Source organism: Giraffa tippelskirchi, chromosome 8 (assembly GCF_054371585.1).
Source record: "Giraffa tippelskirchi isolate mGirTip1 chromosome 8, T2T-mGirTip1v1.2.pri, whole genome shotgun sequence".
Classification (NCBI taxonomy): domain Eukaryota; kingdom Metazoa; phylum Chordata; class Mammalia; order Artiodactyla; family Giraffidae; genus Giraffa; species Giraffa tippelskirchi.
In genome coordinates, this window is record NC_137282.1 from 99225141 (window position 1) to 99250765 (window position 25625).

The 25625-nt window shown below is 38.8% G+C and overlaps 1 protein-coding gene across 2 annotated transcripts in view; it reads right to left on the reverse strand.

Annotated features, from left to right (window-relative positions):
• The window catches only part of PDE4D (phosphodiesterase 4D), a 1572405-nt gene that overhangs the window by 939809 nt on the left and 606971 nt on the right, over nucleotides 1-25625 (reverse strand). Inside the window, exon 1 of one of the 2 annotated variants that reach the window (XM_081524288.1) lies at nucleotides 13163-13611. The exons of the other annotated variant lie outside the window; for it this stretch is intronic. Coding sequence (XP_081380414.1) covers nucleotides 13163-13611 — 449 coding nt within the window. Of the gene's footprint in view, nucleotides 1-13162; nucleotides 13612-25625 lie in introns of those variants that run through there. 2 annotated transcript variants of the gene reach the window in all.

Here is a 25625-nt window from a genome sequence, read left to right on the forward strand (position 1 = left end):
AGATTGGTGCCTTAGAAAAAACTAATCATCAGATACTACAACCTTTACCAATATACCTAAAAATTCCTATTATTTAATAAAAACCAGTTGACAGCTGTATTCCGGTAAATAAACTGGCAGTGGACATTTGAAGAAAGAATTATGATATTACAGTTTGACCTTTATCATTTGTAATTTGCTTACATTTATTTATTTTATTTATTTTTTTAAGTTACAGAAGACTTTTATAGGAGACTTGGAAAATACAGAACAAAGTTATAGACAGTTCCACTATATATTACAATTGTATTTTAGGCAGATAAATTAAGATTTTCAGTTAGAGTTTCAATATCAAACCCTCAAAAGTTAATAGACTGAATAGACAGAAAAGTGGAAGGATATAGCAGACCTGAAAAGCACTATGAACCAATTCAACATATTTAAGATTTATACAATTTTCACACAACTTCAGGATACAATTCTATTCAAGTTCCCATAGACCATAAACTAGGAGATACTGGAACAAACAAGGTGAAAAAATTTCATGGTCTAAAGGTATTGAAACCATACAGAGTATGTTCTCTTATCACTGTGGGATTATGTTATAAATCAATATCAAAAGATATTTGAAAATAACCCACATATTTTCAAGCGCAAGATGACATTTACCAAAAGAGATCTTGACTTAGCTGTTGAAAGCCTCAGTCAAGCTATAAGACTGAAATAACAGAGAGCATGACTGAAGAGAAGAAAGGATTTAAGTGAGACATTAATATGAAAGATACTTTAAAAATCTCATGTATTTAGAAATTAAGTGTCCATTTTTAAATGATGAGTGTATCTAAGAAGCCATAACAGGGAAAATATGAAAATATTTATAACAGAATAAGAATGAAAAGAGAATTTGTCAGAATTTGTTGCATGCTGCTAAAGCTGCTCAATACAGCTAAACACAATGTGGAATCTTAGATTGGTATGAAAACAAATAATGGACACTAGCAAAAAAATTTGTGAAATTTGAACAAAATCTGTACGTTAGTTAATAATATTGTATTGCACATGTTTGCATTTTTATAAGCAGATTTTTATAATAGAAAATCCAAAATACTCGTTAATTAACAATGTCAAATATTTAAAGCAAATGCTTAGACACAAGCAGCATCCAAAGCAATAAACAGGCTGCAAGCCTGGTTGACGGCCAGGGCTGGTCTATGCATTCCTTTTCCACCAACTCTCTCTACATCTTCAATAGATTCTTGATGGATTTAAACATTTCTGAAATGTTTCATGAGCTCCAGCAGATGCTGTGACATTCAAAGGAGTATCTGTTCCAATATCATCAATACTCTAATTTGCCCAATCAATTCAGAAAAATTTCTGGGGAAACATTACATTGAACTTTCTGGCTAAGCTGATCAACCAGTTCAATGGTCTAGTTATTTCAGTTGCTCATATAGTCATGTCTTAAAGCTCACTAAGAAAGTAGGTTTTCTTTTTTTTTACTAAAAATTACTGTTGATATACTCTTCACATCAGGTGTCCAATAAAAAGAACTATAAGGTATTACAATATGTTTAGGGGACCTGAGAAGTTTTCACTGGAAGAAATGTTAGAGCTGTGATCTGAAGTTTGAATAGATGTTATCAAAGCTACTGAATGGGGAGGAAAGGGCATCTATGGTAGATGTGCAGAGAGGCCCTTGTGTGGGAAGGTGCAAACACACAAAGATTGGTCTGTTTTTTTTAAACTATAGACAACATTCTCTTTCCCACAAACTGTGGATCTATTGACTTATTGGCTATTTCAGTTAGTGTGTATATCAGCTTCTTAGTTGTTAATATAAGTATGAATTTCTTATACCCACATTCTATATGAGTATCATCTTCATACTACTTATTACTTCTCAAAAAACCTGCTAAGAACAACATGAGTATTTCTCAGTATTTGATGACCTTTATTCAGTATCTGTGGGGCTTCCCAGATGATAAAGAATCTGGCTGCCAAAGCAGGAGACGCAAGAAACACAGGTTCAATCCCTGGGTCAAGAAGATGCCCTGGAGAAGGGAATGGCTACACTCTCCAGTGTTCTTGCCTGGAAAAATCCCAGGGACAGAGGAGCTAGGCAGGCTACAGACGATGGGGTTTCAAAGACTCGGACATAACTGAGCACACACACATACACACATTTAGTACCTGTAGTATAAACCTCCATGATGAGTAACTATATGACTTTAGTAGAGACCCCTGGCTATTGTTCATTAGATAATAACCTGATTCTCAATACAACTAAAAGAACCCAGCTGGTGGGAATGATTCCAAGTGGTAGTAAAACAAAAATGTATATAGAACACTTCAAACTTTCACTTTATATTCTAGTGGTTTTAAATTCCTTCCAGATGTGCTGGAAGCATACCTGCCTGCTAACAATAACAGTAGGAAAACAATCACAGTACTGCTGTGAATTTGAAGCAATCTCAATAGACAAAGGCTGTGCCTCTCTAATTGTTTTCAGAGAGAAGGGTTATAAGCAGCTTAGTGTAAAACATCCACCTCATTTTGAGTAACTTCTACCATTTAATTGGTCTACAGTTAAGAGGACAAATGTATTTGTCAGGGCTACATTAGTAACTAGTTTATTCTGGAGCATTCTATTGAAGTAGACAATCTATGAAAATGTCGAGAAGTAGGTGATCATGCCAGAAAATCAGACAGCTGGATACCAAGACTGAGTTTTCTTATTCCTTTGATTCCATTCTCATGTCATGAATAAGTGGGACCCAGTTTGGGCTAAGGTATCCCAGAATTCTGAGCCAACCTTGAGGGCTAACGAAGTTGGATTTTCTTGAGGGCTATATTTGTAGGGCTTCCCTGGTAGCTCAGCTGGTAAAGAATCTGCCTGCAGTGCATGAGACCTGGGTTCAGTCCTCGGGTTGGGAAGATCCCCTGGAGGAGGGCATGGCAACCCACTCCAGTATTTTTGCCTGGAGAATCCCCATGGACAGAGGAACCTGGCAGGCTACAGTCCATGGGGTCGCAAAGAGTCGGACACAACTGAGCGACTAAGCACGTTTGTAGGGACCAACCAAGTCAAAAAGCAACATTTGAGGGAAAAACTGGGGAAAGAAAACCTAAAATGTAGCTTCTCTAGAAATCAGGGAACAAACAGGGCATCCAAATCAAAATAGAGTAACCAAATGAGAACAAGGTTTTTACGTTGAATAGTGGACGAAGTTTAGAGGAATCCTCCAAGCTGGAGAATGCAGCTACATTTAGCAGAGCACACACAGCATTCAGCACTAAAGGGAAACCACTGGTAAGAATGCTAATTGAGGCTCCAGTGCTCATGGACTTCCAATGAAATGCCTTTAATAGACATCAGGTCATCACTATGTACGTTTATAATAGCCATAGTTACAAGCACATTCATACTTATCTAATACTTTATATAGTGTAGGAAAATTATTAAAAACATACATACCATTTCACAAGTATCCTTTTAAAAGGTTCATGGAGAGATAGTACCTTAGTTAACATCAATGCATTCTTCCAAACAATTCATTATTCTTTAACTTACTGTGAATCTTGAACTGACAGCGTTTCCTTCCTTGGATTTGCTGATAGGAAGCTCAGAGCCAAATCTGTGACTCATTTCTACCAATTACTCAAGAATCAATGGCATGCATTTCTGCTTCCCTATTGCATACTATTTTCAGGCACTTGCACTTTCTTCTGTTTGACAGCTTCAGTTTACCTTTTACGAAATTGTTTTGTGACACAATCATTTGCTTTTGAGGGAGGAAAGAAAAGTCAGATATAAATAAAATATGTTAACCTAAATAAATGGAAAATATTAGACTTTTTAAAAAAGAAAATATATCTTTTGCTTATTATAAAAGCAACAGATACTCATTTTAAAGGAAATCAGAGTAAAGAACATAAAACATCCGAGATCTCTGTTAACCATCCTCTCTTCTCATACCTATAACAGTTAGTGTTTGTCTTTTTCTCTCCTGGGGAGAATGTATAAGCATATCTATAACCTCAGATATGCAGATGACACCACCCTAATGGCAGAAGAAGAACTAAAGAGCCTCTTGATGAAAGTGAAAGAAGAGAGTGAAAAAGTTGGCTTAAAACTCAACATTCAAAAAACTAAGATCATGACATCTATTCCCATCACTTCATGGCAAATAGATGGGGAAACAGTGGAAACAGTGGCAGCTTTTATTTTGTTGAGCTCCAAAATCATGGCAGATGGTGACTGCAGCCATGAAATTAAAAGATGCTTGCTCCTTGGAAGAAAAATTATGACCAACCTAAACAGCATATTAAAAAGCAGGGACATTACTTTGCCGACAAATGTCCACCTAGTCAAAGCTATGGTTTTTCCAGTAGTCATGAATGGATGTGAGGGTTGGATTATAAAGAAAGCTGAGTGCCGAAGAATTGATGCTTCTGTACTGTGGTGCTGGAGAAGACTCTTGAGAGTCCCTTGGACTGCAAGGAGATCAAACCAGTTAATCCTAAAGGAAATCAGTCCTGAATGTTCATTGGAAGGACTGATGCTGAAGCTGAAGCTCCAATACTTTGGCCACCTGATGCGAAGAACTGACTCACTGGAAAAGACCCTGATGCTGGGAAAGATTGAAGGCAGGAATGTTTGGATGTCATCACTAACTCAATGGACAGGAGTTTGAGTAAACTCCGGGAGATGGTGAAGGACAGGGAAGCCAGGCATGCTGCAGTCTATGGGGGTCGCAAAGAGTCAGACACGACTGAGCGACTGAACAGCTCCACTCCTATGATAATACGCATACACGCATATCTATTAAATAGGCACACACACATATACACGCACAAAACCTCGTATGTATAAATATGAGTATTCATAAAACACACAAGTAAGTGCTAGCATATTCTGTTATGTAGTCTCTAAATTATTTTTTCACTTAACAACTCATAGGGTTTTTAATTATATTTCAATTCATGTAGATCTCTCTCATTCTTCATCTAGTGTTCTTCTGTTGTAGATAAGACATAATTTATTTTACAAATTCTCTACTGAAAGATATTTGGGTGGTTTCCAGATGTTTACTATATATGCAATATTGCAATGTAGAACCTCTTTGCTTCTTTGTTCAATTATATTCTTAGGTCAAGTTCCCAAGCATGAAATTAGTAGATCAAAGGTATACACATTTAAAACTTTGCTACATGTTATTTTATTACCTCCCAAGGTTTCCCTAATTTATACTCTCTACTAATGCATATTAGAATGTGCCTACCTCTCCATGCCTTCTGCAATCCTTTTGAATTATTCATCTTTTAATCTTTTTCCAAAATATATGAAAAGTTAAATAAAATTGCTCTTTAAATTTTTATTTTTGTGTATGCACAAGGTAGAGAACTTTTTCAAATGTATATTGTCATTAATCTTTCTTCCATTTTGAATTACCTCTTTATGTCCCTTGTTTATTTTTAACCTTAAGTTTTAATAATTTTATTATTGATTTCATGTGATTTTTTTTAATGGTGTTAGGTAAGGAACTTTTTTATTTCAAGAAATAAACACCATATTTTAAATAATTTATCTTGCTTTCACTAATTGGAACATTGGCCTTATTTAATCCTAAATTTTCATATATACATAGGCCTCATTCAGTTTCATCAAACTTTTTTTATTCCTAATTAATATCACGTTGTTTGAATTAAAAGAGTACATGATATGTTCTGATATAGGAAAAACATCTTTTAATTTTTTAAATGATTATTTTTTACTATTTTTACATATATTTTAAGTCAATTACTTCTCTAAAATCCCAATGGGGATATATCATTTTAAATAAGCCTGTGATTTTATCTGCCTAAGTGCTGCATTTTTTAAAAATCTCATTTCAAATGGCTTTCTTTCAGTCACTTCAGTGAGACTATTATTCCATCAGTATGTGATGTTCTTACAATTGTTCCCTTAGTGAATCAGTCAATGACTTAGTTCACTTTAGAACACAGTGCCTTAAACTTTGTCAATCGAGGACCTGTTGAGAATTTGATAAATGTTCTCTCCCAAATGTGCACTCCCCCTTGTAACAGATCCTTCAGAGCCAAAGAACCCAAAGTTAAGAAATTAGTCTCTAAAGGAATCTCTCTAAAGAAAAATGGAGACATTATTCCATTAGGATTATTTTCATTCTGATGCTGTTTTCATATAAGCTAGATTCTCACCTTTAATAATTATTATAATTTCTGTCTTCATAGTCTTAGTCAAATGATGGGCTGCTTCTCATCCAATACCAGCCCACATCTCACAGTGTGATGAAAAGATTGCCAGACTAGGAGTTTCAAGGCTAAAGTCTGAGTTCTGTCTTTGAATATGTATATGTGTCTATTCCTGGGAGAATGTATATTCTGTTAGATCACGTATAAAATGAGCAAAATATTACCAGCTCTGTTATTTAATAGAGATTATTAAGGAAATCAAATATACCCTCTCTGAGAGAGCACAGACTGAAAAGGCAAGGTTTCATTATTATTATTTCCTCATTTAAAAGCTCATTATTTGATGAGCATCTATATAAACCATGCTCTCTACAAGGTCCTACTGTACTTAATGAGGAAGACAGATACAAAACTGTAATTGGTAGCTGCTAGAATATAGATATATGCAAAAATGCAATGTGGAAGCCCAGAAGAGAAAAAGATTCTTCTGTTTTTACCAATGTCCACTCAAGTGGTAATAGATAAACTAACTTTGAAAAGTTTCATGAGTTTTTTTGACAGATAAGGAGGAGGTGATGCACGGTATGCATGGGGAAAGCAATTAAGAAACAAGAAAAAGCTTCAGAAAGAAGTGTGAAAAGGCACAGAGAGCTTAGAAGTTCATGGCAAGAAGTTCAGTGTGGTGATTTTTGTGTGGTGATTTTTATGGGGTTTACAGAAGAGGATGGATAGCAAGACTTTCTGTGAGAAAGAGACTGGGCTAACACTTCAAAAAGTCAGCCTAAGAAATTGAGATTTTGTCTTGCAGGCAAAAAGAAATCATCCAGGCATTTCAGACAAGGGGATGAGATTGGGTGACTTGGAGTGTAAAATAGATTACAGTCAGGCGAGATCAAAGTTGGAGACCTTTTAGGAAGTTATTGCAACAGTTTAGGAGACAGATAATGAAGAGTTGAACCAGGAAAATGACAATGGAAAATACAAGAGATATTTCTGAGGTAGAATCAAAAGATCTTGGATGTCTCTGAAATTCATGAGTTAAGGGAGAGGAAGAGCCTAAGCATATCACTGGCTTGAGACCACTGGATGAACAGTGACAACACACATTGAAACAGATCAACAAATGTAAATGTGTATTCAGATGACAAAACGTATCTTATTTCTTATTTAATTTACAAAGTGGTTTGCTAAGGGTAAAGGTGATGGTGGTATGTGAGTGTATGGGGCCAAATCAATTCAGCTGATGAATTAAAAAAAAAAAAATCTGAAATGCCCTCTTCTTTGGAAAAGTTTAGATTTCCTATTTTTAAATGTAGGAAAATGTTCCTCGGGGTAAAAATAACCACAACATCTTTTGAAATATAATAAAGTGCTATTTGGTATAATCCCTTAGCAACATTCTTGCTATGAGCCCGGACTAGCAGCAATCAAGTTATAGATTCACATATTGTGTATTTTTAAACTTGTAGATGGAAAATAAGCTGTAAGAGGGACATAATTATACCCCTCTTAGATTTGAGGCCTTTGAATAACTACCAAAATTTACTAACAGGGTTTAGTCTTTCTTGGTTATTATACTGTATGGTGTTTAAGAACTCTTCCCAAGATACTTTTTGAAAACCACATTAAAGTTTGGAGATAGAAATTAGTGACCAATTCATTACTGGATGTATGTGTGTGTGTGTTGTGTATGAATGCATCCAAGTTGGAAAGAGAAGGAGTATTTTGTTTTCTGAAGCGGTCTCTCTTGCCAATATCTGAATATCCCATTTACTCACAAATGCCTTTTAAAAGTAATTTTTAAACTTTTGGTTTCAGGCTATAACCTGGGAAATGGGGACAGTCATTGTTAAAACATAGCCACAAAGAGAGATATGAAGTAGCTATAAATTGTATTTCTTATTCTTCCAGGAAACTATTCTGTAAAGTAATGTAACCCTGCAGGATACATGTTTCTTCAAGTGTAAAAGCTGGGCAGTGCTAGCCCAGGTTAGCTTAAATTTAAGTCCCTCCCCATCTTGACATTTTCACAGAGTTAGCATAATTTTAGAGAAATGTATCTTGTGGATATTGCAGGCTATAGATTTCCCTATCACTACTCCCTAAGTGGACGACTGGACCAAGATGTTTCAATCAGAGCCCGAGAAGGGCTTACCTATATTCCATGCTTTGCAGATAGGTTCTTACTTCTTTTTCTCTTCTACCTCCTTCCTTTCACCCTTCTCCAACCCATACTTGGAACGTATACAATTTCAGAATGAGAAATGTAATGGATTCATGATATTTTTCTTCTGATGCACCAAAAGTCTCAGAACACACAGAAATGTTGAAATCAGTGCTTTAAAAAAAAAAAAAAGTCTAATACTGTTTTGCCAATATGCATAGGAAATGTGAAAAACATTAATTTTGCCATGCTTTCCTATTTAACAAAATATTTAAATGATATCCTTAATGTCTTTACTTATTAAAATTTAAATATGAAATTTTGTCAGCAACTCTCCACGTCTAGCAACAAGTCTGTTCTTTGTGAGCTTATTTTTTGTTTTAGTTATTATTTTTCTAGATTATACATGTAAAAGAGAACATTTGGTACTTGTCTTTCTCTGTGACATTTTATTTAGCATAATATTCTCAAGGTCCATCCATGTTATCAAATGGCACAATTTCATTCCTTTTTAATGGCTGAATAATATTCCTTAATCTATTACATCGCAATTTCTTTATCTATTCATCCATCTCTAGACACTTAGACTGTTTCCATATCTTGGCTATTATAAATTATACTGCGATGGACATACAAATGCATATACATTTTCAAATTAGTGTTTTCCTTTTCACTGGGTAAATACCCAGGAGTGGAATTTCTGGATCATATGGTATTTGTATCGTTAATTTTTGAGGAACTTCCATACTGTTTCCTATAGTTGCTATACCAATTTACATTCCCACCAACAGTGCACAAGTGTTCCCTTTTCTCCACATCCTCACCAACATTTGTTATTTTCTTGTGTTTTTGATAGTTGCCATTTTAACAGTTGTGATGTAGTATCTTACTGTGGCTTTACTTTGCATTTTTCTGATGATTAATGATGTTGAGCATTAATTTGTTACTGAGAATATATAGCTCCTGCAGATTTAGAAAAGACTGGTAAAGAAAATATTCTGTTGTGTAAAAAGAAATCTAATAAGTAAATCATTTATCAGTTTAAACAGTTGTTATACTTTGAGGAACTACTGGTTAAAATGACTAATTTGATACATATATATATTAAAAAGTGCTAATTTTTAAAATATTTCATTTGGTTCTCTTGGTAACATAAAGGCATTCCTCTGGTAATTTTATTATTTCAAATTCCTTTCACATTGATTTTAAAAAAATGGATCTACCTTGTTAGATACAATTTAATATAAAATTTATTTAACATACCTACATTTCCAGATGGAATCAAAAGAACGGATCATGAAATGTCTGAGGATTGCCTCTTTCCTATTTATACAATTTTTTTCATTCAGTCAAGTATATACATCTTTCTCTTTGCTTTACACACTGTAACTAATTCTCAGAATTTTAGTCAAGATTGTAATATCTGGAAATGCTGCTATACATGCTAAAAATAGCCTTTTAAAAGACATATTTTTCTTGATAATCCATAGAGAATCATTCATCCATCCATCCATGAGGCTTTTTCAGAGACGGTAACTTGACAGACAATTTAAGCCTTCCACTTGGATGATGGCACCCACAGGAATACACACACAAACATACACTCTTCGTGCATGTCTCACATGCTTATTTCATCTTAGAAGATCATTGAAAACAACCTGAAATCTTCTGATTATATGTGATTCTCTGATAATTCATTTATATTTATCATTATACTATTATATACAGTCAATAGATACACTGGTTTGCCTCTCCTGTAATCATTAACACAAGTGGTATGGCCAGGATTGCAGAAGTTAAAAATAAGGGTTAAAATCTCTCACTGCTTCCATAGCTTATGCTATCTGTCCTTTTTTAAAAAGTAGATTTAAACCGTATTTCATATTTAGTTCATTTGGGCTTTATGAACTGTAGTATCATTCAATGTAAACTTCATATTCCATTTTATATCTTTCTTGATTCTGTCAACACACCCAGGTTCTGCACACATTTTTTTTAGCAGCACCCATCACCTTTGTTGAGTCAGGAGACTTGGGTTTTAGTTTTAGCTCTGACACTCAAAGGCCATGAGTTACTGAACAAGTTACTCACATCCTCTCGGTAGTAGTGTTCTTATCAATAAAGTGGACATAGTGCCATTTCATCTCAGTGTTGTTAATGGGTTCAAATAATTAATGCAATTTGGGGACAATTTTTAAGCATTGCTACTGTTCTCTTTAAAGAACGCAAGTAATAACCACACTTCTTGAAAAACACATTTATTTGAAAAAGCAGCTATATTAAGGAAATTTTGAAATGCAGTGTTCAAGTGTTTAGAAAATACATAAGTGATGTAAAGATCCTTAAATAAAACAACAATGATTTATCAAGTGAGCCACACAGGAAGTTATGCATAAATGTTGTATAGCTTAGTTTTCTGTGAACCATTTAACTAACAAATTTCAAACAGAAGAATTAATCAGTGTAGAGAACAGAGCAAAAAATAAGTCCAAATCAACAATATCTCTATTTCAATTAGCTCATTTTTCTCCCTCCATCCTCTCAAACATATTCTATTTTATTTTAAAAAATGAAGTTAATTAAGAGGCTCTACAAAGTCAATCAACCCACAGAGTAAGTTCCCTAGAACTCTTACTCTTATTTTAATGTTTACTAACAGCTGCAGCTTCCCTGGTGGCTCAGTTGGTAAGGGGGCTGCCTGCAGTGCAGGAGACCTGGGTTCGATCCCTGGGTCGGGAAGATCCCCTGGAGAAGAGCATGGTAACCCACTCCAGTATTCTTGCCTGGAGAATCCCATGGACAGAGGAGCCTCTCGGCAGGCTACAGTCTATGGGGTTGCAAGAGTCGGACACAATTGAGAGACTAAACCATATAGCAAGGGCTCAGTCTCATAAAAATCTTTTATTCTTAGGTCAAACGTACAAAGTACCATGCTTGCCTTTATTCCATTTTGAGGACCCACATATATACTATTCAGCTCAAGTGGAGAACACCCACCTGTTCAAAGGGTAAAGCTGCATGGGAGTTTTAGCAGTCTGGACTGTAAAAATGAAACTTGCATGTTAATTTTATAAATGTCTGCAAATCACACCATTCTTTAGCATTTAAATTGATCTGAATTGACAGTATTAACTGTAATTTTCACTCTTCTTATCTAACAGGTACAATGACATTACCAGGAACAATGTCTGTCCTGTAGCTATGAGGACAGCAGAGGGTATGAGGAGCGTGTATGCACATCAGGGTTGGGATATTCTATTTAGCTGGACTCCCTTTGACCATAGTGTATACAACACAGAGAGACATGCTCATTAAAGAGAGAAAGGAAGGGAATTGAAGTCAAGGGAAGGGAGGAAAAGAAAGAAAGAGAGGGAGAAAGGAAGGAAGGGAGAAAGGAAGGAAGAGGGAGGAGGGATGGATGGATGGAGGGAGAGATGAAGGAAACTCAGAAAAACATATGTGAACACTATTAAGATTTTCTAATAAATCCAACCTACTGTCAATTAGTGTTGGACAGACAATCCAAGCCTCAGGTTCTCCTGTTTCCACACCCAACCCTGCTGTACAGCTGACAGCTACCCATCAAACAGATACGTGGCTTGCACTTGCAGTCCATCAATGTCTGCCCAAGCCTAAGACAGGTGATGAGAGCCCTGCTTTGCCATTAGGTGTGTCAAGGATCCGCAGCTTCGGAAACATTTGTGTGCGCTCCTGTCCGTGTTGGGGAGGGGATTTGCGGCTTTGAGGGCCCGGGACAGGGGGAAAAGGAGCTGTTCCCCGTTGCCAGGAAAGGGACTGAAAAGGGCCCAACTTCCACCACCATTCCTGAGTGGAGAGAATCTGGAGCTAACTCCTCAGAGCAGCTGTATCTGGCTCTTGGAATATTTTCTTGGAGTTGGAGCAGTAGGCATCTATTAAAACTCCGGTGAAATGCCACTTCCATGCCCCGTCTTCCGGAGCACTTTATGTTAAGGGGAAAATCACTGTAATCAGATCTCTACGACTCGCCTGCTGCTAAAACGAGGTGCTTTCTTCCTGAGATTCTGCAGGGACCACTCGATACACACATGCTTGCACACACCACACACCGACACAGTGTAACTCCCACAGCGTCCTCGCTCCCGCCCTTCTTCCATCTCTCCCTCCTTCCCTTTCCTAAGGATTGCTGAACATTTTGCTCCAAACTCTCCAAGTCACCCACGTGTTTGTTCTCCCCTTTCGCTGTTCAATTTACTTCCCGACTTGACAGAGAGAAACTAGAGTTGTTCTCAAGCTTTTACTGCAATTGTGGGAACAAGCTTTTTCATCCATTTCCCCATCCCTGCCCCAATCTGAACTGCCCCGCCACCCCACCCCGCCTTACTTTGGGGTTGTAGACAGATTACTGGGTGTTTTCCTGGCTCAACGCCCCCCCACCCCCACCCCCCAAACCGCTTCCTCCTTCACCAGCCAGAGAAATCGGAATTCGCCTGCTAAAGTCTCACTCGCCAGGGTGGGGTGGAAGTGGGTGGGGAGGGGAGAGGGGTGGGTGGTCTACGCGACTGGGAAGCTCAATCTCTCTCTCTCTCTCATACACACATGCACACTCAACAATGATGCCGTACTTTTGGGGTCTCTTACACACACCCGAATAGTAACCTTTTAAGCAAGGACAGACACGCCCCTGCTGGCCCTCCCGCGTTTCCCAGAATAGAATTTGGCCCCGGGTCCAGGAAGGCATGGGTAAATGGACCCTCGAGGAGATTCTGAGAGCTGGGGAGGTGACCCCTTGCCTGAATAGGGGAGGGGGCGCTCTCCACTCACCGCCTGAGTCCCTGGAACGACGAGGGCCAGGACATCCTGGATTTCTTCAGGCCGGGTCGGTGGCCGGTCTCCACGGCGTAGGAGGTGCGGTCCATGGCGCGGCAGTACAGGTAGCGCTCGGTGTCCGAGTAGCCGCGGTGCCGGACGCGGCCGGTGGCCCCGCTCGAGGCGTAGCGGCCGCGAGCCGCCCCGGGCGGCGGCGGCGGGGGTGGCGGCAGGGGGGGCGGCGGGGGCTGCAGAGGGCACTGGGGCTGGGGCGAGGGCGGCGGCGGCGGGGGCAGGTGGTGATGGGGGTGCAGGAGACGGAACTGGGGCTGCCGGAGCGGGAACTGGTGGTGCTGCTCATGCCTCCAGAGGTGCTTGGGGGCTTTGAGCGCGGCCCCTCCGGCGCCGTCGCTGCCCTCGCCGCTGTCCGCCCGGGCCGGCACGTTGCTGCCCTCTGCCTCCATCCTGGCTCGCGGCTCTGTGCCCTGCTGCCCAGCTGGGTTCACCACGCCGGCCAGAGCGCCTGCCCGATGCTGCCGCCGCCGCCGCTTCTGGAGCCGAGCTGAGGCTGGGCTCCGCTTCCCACTTGAAGCCGCCAGAGGCTCCAGACGACCGAAAGAGGGCTCTGCCAGCGGGAGAGGTCACCGAACACGACAGGGCTTCCTCCACGGTGCTTGTGCCAGAAGCACGCTCCTGGGCTCCCCAAGTCCCCAAGACTAAGGCGCGCGATGCGCGGCTTCGCCAATGGTCGGTGCCGTCTTGCTCCCTTTCTTCTTCCTTTCCTTCCTCCCGGCGCCGGCGGCGAGAGCAGGAATTGTTAGCAGCTGGAGCTGCAGAAGCAGCAGCAGCAGCGGCCAGAGGAGCCGCCTCCTCGGTCCAGGGCCCCCGAGCCTTGATCCCGGAGCTGCTGAAAAGTTGGACAGCTCCTGACTGGTGAGCCGGAGCTGTGACTTTCTCCACAACCACCCCAGCCAGTCAGGAGTCAGACCTGTCCTCCTGATCCTTCCCCTTCCCTTGCCCCCGCCTCCCTCCCTCCACGGCCCCCCACTGCCCCCGAGGTTTCCTCTTCACCTCCCGTTTGCCTCAGTCCTCCTGGAGAAATGGAGTTTGGTGGTTCCTGGCTGATTATCAGAGCTTGTTGACGATGAGCCCCATGCTGGAGCTTCCAGAGAAAAGGGATGTGACCAGGCAAAGTTGCCCTGAATGGTGTATGTACGCGACGCTGAAAAACTGGATCTGGGCGAAGATCCAATATTAGGATTAATTCAATCTCTTTCCCTGACATAGGATTAAGTATTGTGTGGATCATAGCAGGGAGAATGCCCAAAGTTTCTTCTTAAAGATCTTTCCTCCAGCTGGTAGCTGTGTTGCTGCTGCTTCTGTGATGAAGATTTCCAGGAGTGGTCTGAGTTGGAAATCAAGGCAAGCCCCCTTGCCATGGCTGAGTTAGCCGACGGTAGTTAAGGTTGGGTTACCTTTTCTGTTACAAGCCTCTGGTTATCTTCAGTGGTTTCCACCATAAGCACCTGCTTGCAATTTTGCCTTTCCGCCACTTTCAACAGAACACAGCTCCAGCACCAGTGTGTTCTAAAACATGTTGTATCATTATTACTCCATAGAAATTAGTCACATTTGACACTGAAATCCAAACTCAATTTTTGTCTTCCTTTAATTGGTATTTTCCTGCCATGTTAAATGTTTTGGAGAAACCAAGAGGATTTCAGAATAATATATACTTTTTCCTGTACCTTTTTTATATTACATTACTTAAAGATCACACATCATTTACTCACTGTTAAAATAGTCCTAAAATTAGTCTTTGTGGGAGTTACCACAGAACCATCCATCATTTGAAATATAAATACATTTAGGGCTCACAATGGCTTGTTGGCAGCATAATTATTCTGTTCTCCGCACACACTCAATCTTCACATAATTGGTTATGTACACTTAAGACACATCATATAGTGAATACCAAAGTATCAGAATCAGGAACCATCTCACAGACTCTCCAGAGTACTGAAAATTCAGTGTTCTCCATACAGTGAATGATCAGTGTAAACACCAATCAGAAAATAACATCAACAAAAATAAATGCAAACTTTGCTCGTTAGTAAGGGCAGTTTATAAAATGTGCACGTGCCCCCTTCTCTAAGTGGGAGCAATTAAATTTGCTATTGTGCAAAAAGACCCTTGATATCTCTTTCTGGATTTTTCCCCTTTGTGTGTGTGTGTGTGTGTGTGTGTGTGTGTGTGTGTGTGGTAGGAAATGTCCCTTCATCCAACATTTTAGTGTTGGCACTCTGCCATATGTGTCCTCTTCACAAACCTGAGAAAGGCTGTGTCCTGAGAGGAGCAGGGCAGTCTCCCAAGTACCACTTTCCTCTTTATATGCCCAAAAACATAGTAATACTTGACCGAGGCACTCTCTCTCCCCTTCACAGACCCAAGTGTGACTAATTACAGTGGCCAACTCATTTTCCATGCCTAGGAAGGTATTGAACTGATATCTTTCCAAACAGGAAAGGAGAAAAAGGAAGTGTTATGGAGTATAAACTGTTTTCCCCCCCCAATTCATTGAGTTATTAACAATTGGAACTATTTCAAAGAAGTGTACACATTTTTTCTTTCCTCAGAAATGCTTGCCACCTTTCCCCTCAATATAACTATGACAAAATATCTTTATATGTAATTCTTATGTTCACTCCTCAAATACAACTAGTACAAGCAATCTGTGGTCTCCTTCCTGGAATAAACAGAATAATTCAAATCGAAGCTGCTTCTCTAAAACAGTAAACTTTTGACTTCCTTTTAATTTATAAACACCTTCCCTATATTCTCCATTTATTTATAAAATGATTTCTTTGTTTTAATTATATAATTACAAGTCAAGTATATTTTTAAGTATAAAAAATAATTAAAGTACTACCTTCTAACGTGTTCCCAACTTAGAGTTTTCAATTTCTCTTATAATTCCAAAAGGTTATTGATGTCATAGTTAACTGTGTGATATCTGAAGTAAGACAGCTTGGATTCCAGTCTATCACCTCCTATTCACGTCACTTTAGCTGAATTATGAACCCTCACTCCAGTATTCTTGCCTGGAGAATCCCAGGGACGGCGGAGCCTAGTGGGCTGCTGTCTATGGGGTCGCACAGAGTCAGACACGACTGAAGCGACTTAGCAGCAACAGCAGCATTCTCTTAAATGCAGGCTTGTACTATTACTATTTCTCCGAGTCTGCTGATTACTGAGTGAAATAATACTTAGCACAATACCTTATATGCAATAAATGTTTAATAAAATCTAGCAATTTGATTGAGAAGGCAGTGGCAACCCACTCCAGTACACTCGCCTGGAAAATCCCATGGATGGAGGAGCCTGGTAGGCTGCAGTCCATGGGGTTGCTAAGAGTTGGACAAGACTGAGCGACTTCACTTTCACTTTTCCTTTGCTGCATTGGGGAAGGAAGTGGCAACCCACTCCAGTGTTCTTGCCTGGAGGATCCCAGGGATGGGGGAGCCTGGTGGGTTGCCGTCTATGGGGTCACACAGAGTCAGACATGACTGAAGTGACTTAGCAGCAGCAGCAGTTTGATTATTTCTGCCAGACTTGGAATAATCCTAAATATTATTTTCATCAGTGGTCCCCAACCGTGGCTGCATCTACGGAGTACCACCTGGAGGACTTAAGAAATGTCTGATGCTGAATGCTAGACAGGTGATTTTGAATTAGGATGTTATCCGAATCACTTGGAGAGCAAATCAAGCATGGAATGCTCCGGTTCCTTGAATTAGGATACGACTTTGGGCTTTGTATGGCTACCAAGTTTGCCAGGTGATTCTGGTTGAGACAAATTTAGAAATCATTGACGTGCCACAACAAATGAAATTAGTATTTCTCAGGGTAGGACCCAGGCAAGAGTACTTTAAAAACTTTCAATATATCAATAACTACTATCGACTGATTTCAATATATCAATAACTACTGATCCAGACCTACTCCCTTATTATGTGGTTGCAAAGACACTCCAGGTGCTCTTTGTTGACTTCCCTAAGGCAATGGCACCCCACTCCAGTACTCTTGCCTGGAAAATCCCATGGACGGAGGAGCCTGGTAGGCTACAGTCCATGGGGTCGCTAAGAGTCGGACACGACTGAGCGACTTCACTTTCACTTTTCACTTTCATGCATTGGAGAAGGAAATGGCAACCCACTCCAGTATTCTTGACAGCGGAGCCTGTTGGGCTGCCGTCTATGGGGTCGCACAGAGTCGGACACGACTGAAGCGACTTAGCATAGCATGGCACTTACTTTCTGGGAAAACCAGTTTAAGAGCCCAGATCTCATGAAAAAATATACTTTATCTATTACTCTAGTTGTCTGTATGTTATACTGTTTAAAATGAGCATGCCAAGTCTTCTACTTAAAAAAATCTTTTCATTAATCTAGGAGTTGCCTACTCATTTTTGAAACAACCAGAAGATACTACTGATTGATTGGTTTTCCATGCTTTTATGTTCATTTTTAATATAAATTATCCATTTTTTTTCCATTGAGTGATCATAGATGGAGTTTTATGGGCACAGTGTAAGAGGGTATTTACAATTATTGCATATGGAGCATTTTTGAAAGCTTTCACTACTTATCATCAAATACATCTGTATAAAAAGTGAAAAGTCCAGGTAAAAGATCAGTGTATTCTTTTCTGAACAAACCTAAATAAGCAGTTAGTTGGTGCCATTACCATGAGACAGACAGTACTGTACTTCACTACCACTGCCCTTTTCTGCCAGTGCCTTTCAAATCTGCCCTAGAGAGCCAGTCAGTCACTCAATATGCTGCTGGGCAATTAACAAGGGAGAACATTACTGTCAATAATGATGGAGAGTTCTGGTAGAAATGTTGTCAGTTGAAAGCAAGGTGACAGCAGGCCTCATTTCTATCCAGAACACAAAAGTAATTGATAAATGGTAAGTTATGATAACTAAGAATCTATTTCTAACTTGGTGATGGGAGGAGGATTTCAATGAAACAATTTTTATTGGAGTATAGTTGATTTACAATGTTGTATTAGTTTCAAGTGTATAGCAAAGAATCCATTTAAACATATATCCACTGTTTTTTAGATTCTTTTCCCATATAGGCCATTACAGAGTATTGAGTAGAAATTCCTGTGCTATACAGTAGGTCCTTGTTAGTTATCTGTTTTATACAAAGTAGTGTGTGTATGTTAGTCGCAATCTCCCAATTTATCCCTACTTAGCCCCTGTTAACCATGTTTGTTTTCTACATCTGTGACTCCATTTCTGTTTTATAGATAAGTTAATTTGCACCCTCCCTTTTTTAGATTCCACACAGAAGCAATATCATGTGATATTTGTCTTTCTTTGGCTGTTTTCAGTGTGACAAACTCTAGATCCATCTATGTTACTGCAAATGCCATTATTTTGTTCTTTTTTATGACTGAGCAATATCCCATTGTATATATGTACCACATCTTCTTTGTCTATTCCTCTATTGATGAACATTTAGGATGCTTCTGTGTCCTAACTATTGTAAATAGTGCTCCTATGAATACTGAAGTGCAAGTATTTTTTTTTTTAAATTATGGCTCTCTCCAGATATATGCCCAGGAGTCAGACTGCTAGATCATATGGTAGCTCTATTTTTAGTTTTTTAAGGAACTTCTATATTGTTCTCCATATGAGTCTTTTTTTGCATATATCCTATGTATACTTGAACACCTGTATTATTTTAATATGATGCATTAATTCAATGCGAAATGATAGCATAAAGTTGAAAAATTTTCACCAGCAGTATTGTCATAATAAGGCCAATTGGGTGCCTAGTTAAGAAATAACCAAAGGATGCACTCAGTCTTAGATTTTCCCTAGATTTTCAATGTTTTTAGTGTTTTCTTGAGCCATAAAAGTACTCTGAAAAATTGTGAAAGTCTATACATGTATTAAATTGAATGTATTGTCAATATTACCACTATAAATACTAGTACTAAAGTCTCCTTCCCATTGTTTCTGATATATTAAGTCATTTTCCAGTCACTTTTTTTCTAATATGAAACAAACAGTAATATGCAATAAATGTTAAAGTAAGAAATACTTATCTTAAGCATATCTGCCTTTGGCTAGCACATTAATGCTAATTTAGCAGCAACTTGTTGGTTGACATACAGGTTTCAGTACTACCAGAAAGCAAATTTCTAGCTTTCTAATGACACCACTCCACTTGTCAATTTAAGTTAAAAGTGTAGCTTATATAGTGGTAAAGAATCTGCCTGCCAGTGCAAGAGATGCAGGTTTGATCCTTGGCTCAGTAAGATCCCCTGGAGGAGGAAATGGAAACCCTCTCCAGTATTCTTGCCTGGGAAATCCCATGGACAGAGGAGCCTGGCAGGCTATGGTGTATGGGGTCACAGAGTCAGACACAACTGAGAGACTGAGTACGAACACAATTCTCACGTAGACTTTCGTGTTTCATTGATTTACATGAAAAATTACCTGTACTCAAGGAGCTCAGCTGTAAGTCAGTGGGTGGGGAAGGGAGAGAGGGAGGGAGAGAAGGAGGGTGGGTGGGAGGGTGAGAGAGATACAGAGAGAGAAAGAGACAAAGAGAAGGAGAAGGAGAGAGGGAGAGTTGATACAGATATGTCGTGTCTGCAGTGGAAACACAGGAGGGACATTCAATTCATAGGGCTCAGTGAGTCTTCACAATGAAAGATTTGTATCCAAGCTGTACACAACTAAGATCTCAAGTGCAAATCAGAATTAACTAATCTCATTTTGTGTGAATATATTTGTGTGACTGTATGTGTATGCCTTCAGTTCAGTTCAGTCGCTCAATCGTGTCTGACTCTTTGTGACCCCATGAACTGCAGCACACCAGGCCACCCTGTCCATCACCAACTCCCGGAGTTGACTCAAACACATGTCCATTGAGGAGAAGGCAATGGCACCCCACTCCAGTACTCTTGCCTGGAAAATCCCATGGACAGAGGAGCCTGGTGGGCTGCAGTCCATTGGGTCGCCAAGAGTCGGACACGACTGAGCAACTTCACTTTCACTTTCCTGCACTGGAGAAGGAAATGGCAACCCACTCCAATGTTCTTGCCTGGAGAATCCCAGGGACAGGAGAGTCTGGTGGCTGCTGTCTACGGGATTGCACAGAGTCAGACACGACTGAAGTGACTTAGCAGCAGCAGCAGCAGCAGCAGCAGCATGTCCATTGAGTCGGTGATGCCATCCAACCATCTCATCCTCTGTTGTCCCCTTCTCCTCCTGCCCTCAATCTTTCCCAGCATCGAGGTCTTTTCAAATGAGTCAGTTCTTTGCATCAGGTGGCCAAAGTATTGGAGTTTCAGCTTCAACATGAGTCCTTCCAATGAACACCTAGGACTGATCTCCTTTAGGATGGACTGGTTGGATCTCCTTGCAGTCCAAGGGACTCGCAAGAGTCTTCTCCAACACCACAGTTTAAAAGCATCAATTCTTCGGCACTCAGCTTTCTTTATAGTCCAACTCTCACATCCATACATGACTTCTGGAAAAACAATAACCTTGACTAGATGGACCTTTGATGGCAAAGTAATGTCTCTGCTTTTTAATATGCTGTCTAGGTTGTGTATGCCTTGGGGAATGTCAAAGGGTAAAGGCATTCTGGGCGGTAACTGACATAGGCAAAACTTATGAGAGAAATTATGCAGCATTGGACATTCAGAAAATGGTAAGTGATTCTATAAATCTGTGAGGACAGATAGGCAGTATGCAAACATCTGATGATGAATCACTTCTTATGAAGTGCCCCCTCAAGGTAATAGGGTGACTTTGTGTCAATTATCATTAAGGACCCTTTCTAGGTGGACCAGGTTTTAGGGTTGATGGGTAGAATGCAAAACAAGGATAGGAGGGAAAGAAGGAGGGTTAAGTGCTGTCTCTGAGAAGGTGAGGGTGGATTAAACTCTAAGATACAAATGGAAGACTCTGCCTTAAATAAGACAAAAGACTAGAAGAGCCAACACACTGGAAAAGACCCTGATGCTGGGAAAAATTGAGGGCAGGAGGAGAAGGGGGTAAAAGAAGATGAGATGGTTTGATGGCATCACTGACTCAATGGACATGAGTTTGAGCAAACTCTGGGAGACAGTGAAGGACAGGGAAGCCTGGTGCACTGCAATCCATGGGGTCACAAAGAGTCAGACACGACTTAGCGAATGAACAACAACAATAAGCCAAAAGGCAACATTTCCATTGTGACAGGAAAGAAATGGGAAAGGATGAATTTAGATGGAAGTAGGTTTATTACATTTATTGAATATTTAACTTTTGGCATTCTGCCAAACATTTCTCATGCATTATTTTATTTAATATTTTTTAACAATGCACTGCTTTCTTACATTTCAACATTTTGAAAATCATAATGAATCTTTCAACAGAGACTAAAAGGTTTGTTCCAGTCTCCTGCAGATGTTGACTGCAGCCTTGTGACCTAACTCTACATAGAAAACACCAGTGCACCTGATTGTCTCAACACTGATTACTTAATTCAACCAATATTTATTGAACACTAAATATGAGCCAAACATTGAGTTCTGGAGTAAAAGAATAGAATAAAACAGAAAAGTTCTGGCTCTGTTTTAATTGGAAGGGCCAGAATAAACACCAGGCAAAGATATAAATATGTTCAATATGGTGAAGTGCTATAAAACAAACTGACAGAAATTAAGAACTCAGAGTATGATATTTGAGAGTTTGTCAGTGGTGATCAAGGAGACTTCTCTGATAGGGTAGAATTTAAGTAAAAACCTGAAGAAAGTAAGGGAGTGAGCTAGTGTTCCAGGCTACAGAGAAAGCAAGTGCAAAGACACTGACCTAACAGTAAGTCTGTTATATTTGAGGAATAGCAAGCTGATGAATGGCCTGGGATGAAGTGAGCTGGAGGCTATTTGGAAATGGGGACAGATCAAGGAGGACCATGTGGGTCATGGTGAGAATGGTGAATTTGCTGCTTGTATTCAGCGCAACAGAGAGTTGAATTTTAGACTTAATTAAATTGATTCAGACACCTAATAATCATTGAAAATGGCTCAAAAGACTATGCCTCATTGAAGAGAGATTATTAAAATGTAGAAAAATATGAAATTATGCCTCAGAGACAAATTTTTACTCTAAGTAAAGAAAATGTTTATTTCAGTGAAAGAGATTACACTTCTCTCTCTGTCTCTGTCTCTCTCTGTCTCTCTCTCTCCCTCTCTCTCTCTATATATACACACACACACACACACACAGTATATATCCATATATAAGAAAACAAGATATTCATTAGTCCTTGAAGCTGTATATTGCTTTATCATTAAAATAACTCAAAAATCATGGTCGTCATACAGCAGTAATACACTTTAAATGAGTAGATATTACCAGATCCTTCAGAATATGTCACAGAACTTTCAAAATAACTGATTTGTGAGACCTGAAGGATAATTATTAAGGTGCTAAATGTCCATCTGTTAAAAGCTTCTGGCTGGCTTTTAAGAGAAGGTGCTAAACTTCTAGTGTTTGATAGTCAAATTCAATAGTCAAATTCAAAAAAAAAGTATCACTGTGCCTTGAAATGTCGCTCTCAATATCAAAAATGAAAAAGATATTATAAAAAGGTAGCCTGTTACTACGAAATTAGGCCTAACTAGCAAAGACTGAAATAGTTAAGAGTCTATATGTTAAGAAGACTTAATCTTACACTTTGAGATGCTGAAAAGTAACATGGTAGATATTGGTATGCAAAATGTATGCATCTTCCACTTGTTTCAGAAAATATAAAGATGATATTTTTCATTTTACAGAGTTCCTATTAAATTGAGTTGAATATTGTAATGAAAGTGTTCCTTAAAATGGAGGATTATTAGCATTAACTTCATTTTTCATATGAGGAAGCTGAAGCTCAGGAAGGCAACCAGGTAAGCATTGGACTAAGTTCAGGTAGTTGTTTAGTATCAAAGCCTGAACTTGAGCTCTGGCCAAACTGAGTTGAAAATCTATGATTTGCCTAGGTGACAAAAGGAGAAACTCACCATAGAACTTTTGAAATGAAAATGTCAGTGGATGAGTTGTTTAATAATATCAGTGGGTAGGTAATTTAGTATAGCAGTTGAGAGCTGAAAAGATGTTAGCTGAACTAGTAGAAATATCTTTTGTGAGGGACAAGATACAAATGCTCATTATAAATACTTCTAGTCAAAATTAAGCCATCGATCCTAGACAGCTTAATAAGATAAAGCACACACACAAACACAGACACAGTACATTGAAGATAATATGGACTGAAAAATAAGGAACAAAATTTATTATTCTCTGATGGTATCATTATCCACATATAAAACACAAAAGAATCTGTAGAAAAATTATTTAGAATAAGACAGTTTAGAAGGGTGACTAATTTACAAGACTCAACTGTTATTCTGTTTACAGGCAACAGATAAATGCTGTATATACATACACACACATACATACAATTCTTAGGAATAAACATAACAAATGATAAGAGCATCATGGAAAATTTTTAAAATTTTAAAAATCTTTTAAAATGACTTGAATAAATATAGGGATATACCATTTTCATGAATGGAAGGAATCAATTAAAGAAGAAAAATGTTCACAAATTGATTAGAATAGATCAAATACATACAGAATAGGATCAAATAGAATAGATCTACCCAAAATTCCAATAGTATATTTCAAAGAATTTGCATGCTTATAAAATTTTTATATGAAAAACAAATAGGTGGAAATAGGTGAGGGTACTTTCCCAACCAACTATTAATGCTTATTTTAAATATGTTTTTATAAAGATAGTGAAGTACTAGCATAGGATAAATAAAATATCTAATGAAGCACAATAAAGACCCCAGATATAGACATTTACAATATATAAAATCTTATTATTTGAGAGAGATGGCATTGCCACCTATTGGGAAAGAAGAAATTGTTCAATAAATGGTGTCGGAGCTATTGATTACCCATAGCATAAAAGATAAATCTTGATGCCTACCTCATATAACAAGCAGAATTCAATTCAAATCATATTAAATATTTTTAAAGCATGTGTTTAGATATTTAGAACTTAAAATATTTAGAAGGAAGTACTGCAGAATAGTATTCTGATATTTGTACAAGTGAGGATCTCTTTAAAAAAAAAAAAATTAATTGGAGGATAATTGCTTTACAATGTTGTGTCAATTTCTGCCATACTTCAACATGAATCAATGAGAGGTATACATATGTCTGCTCTTGAACCTCCCTCCTACCTCCCACCATACCCCACCCTTCTACATTGTCATAGAGCACTAGGTTGAGCTCCCTGCATCATACAGCAAATTCTCACAGGCCATCTATCTTACATGCGATAGTATATATGTTTTAATGCTACTCTCTAAATTTGTCCTACCCACTACTTCTCCCACTGTGTCCAGAAGTCCGTTCTCTATGTCTGCATGTCTATTGCTACCATACAAACAGGATTAGGTTTTCCCTTCTAAAACTAATACCCAAAAAAGATATCCTTTTCATCATAGAGGACTGGAATGCAAAAGTAAGAAGTCTAAAGATACCTGGAGTAACAGGCAAATTTGGCCTTGGAGTACAAAATGAAGCAAGTCAAAGGCTACCAGAGTTTTGCCAAGAGAACACACTGGTCATAGCAAACACTCTTCCAACAACACAAGAGAAGACTCTACACATGGACATCACCAGATTGTCAATACTGAAATCATATTGATTATATTCTTTGTAGCCAAAAAAAGAGAAGCTTTATACAGTCAGCAAAAATAAGACTGGGGGCTGACTGTGGCTCAGATCATGAACACCTTACTGCCAAATTCAGACTGAAATTGAAGAAAGTAGGGAAAACGACTACACCATTCAGGTATGACCTAAATCAAATCCCTTACAATTATACAGTGGAAGTGACAAATAGATTTAAGGGATTAGAACTGATAGATAGAGTGGGTGAAGAATTATGGATGGAGGTTTATGACATTGCACAGGAGGCAGTGATCGAGAGCATTGCCAAGAAAAAGAAATGCAAAAAGGAAAAATGGTTGTCTGAGGAGGCCTTACAAATAGTTGAGGAAAGAAGAGAAGCTAAAGGCAAATGAGAAAAGGAAAGATATATGCACCTGAATGCAGAGTTCCAAAGAATAGCAAGGAGAGATAAGAAAGCCTTCCTCAGTGATCAGTGCAAAGAAATAGAGGAAAACAAGAGAATGGGAAAGACTAGAGACCTCTTCAAGAAAATTAGAGATACCAAGGGAACATTTCATGCAAAGATGGGCATAATAAAGGACAGAAATGGTATGGACCTCAGAGAAGCAGAAGATATTAAGAAGAGGTGGCCAAGAATACACAGAAGAACTACGCAAAAAAGATCTTCAGGACCCAGATAAACATGATGGTATGATTACTCACCTAGAG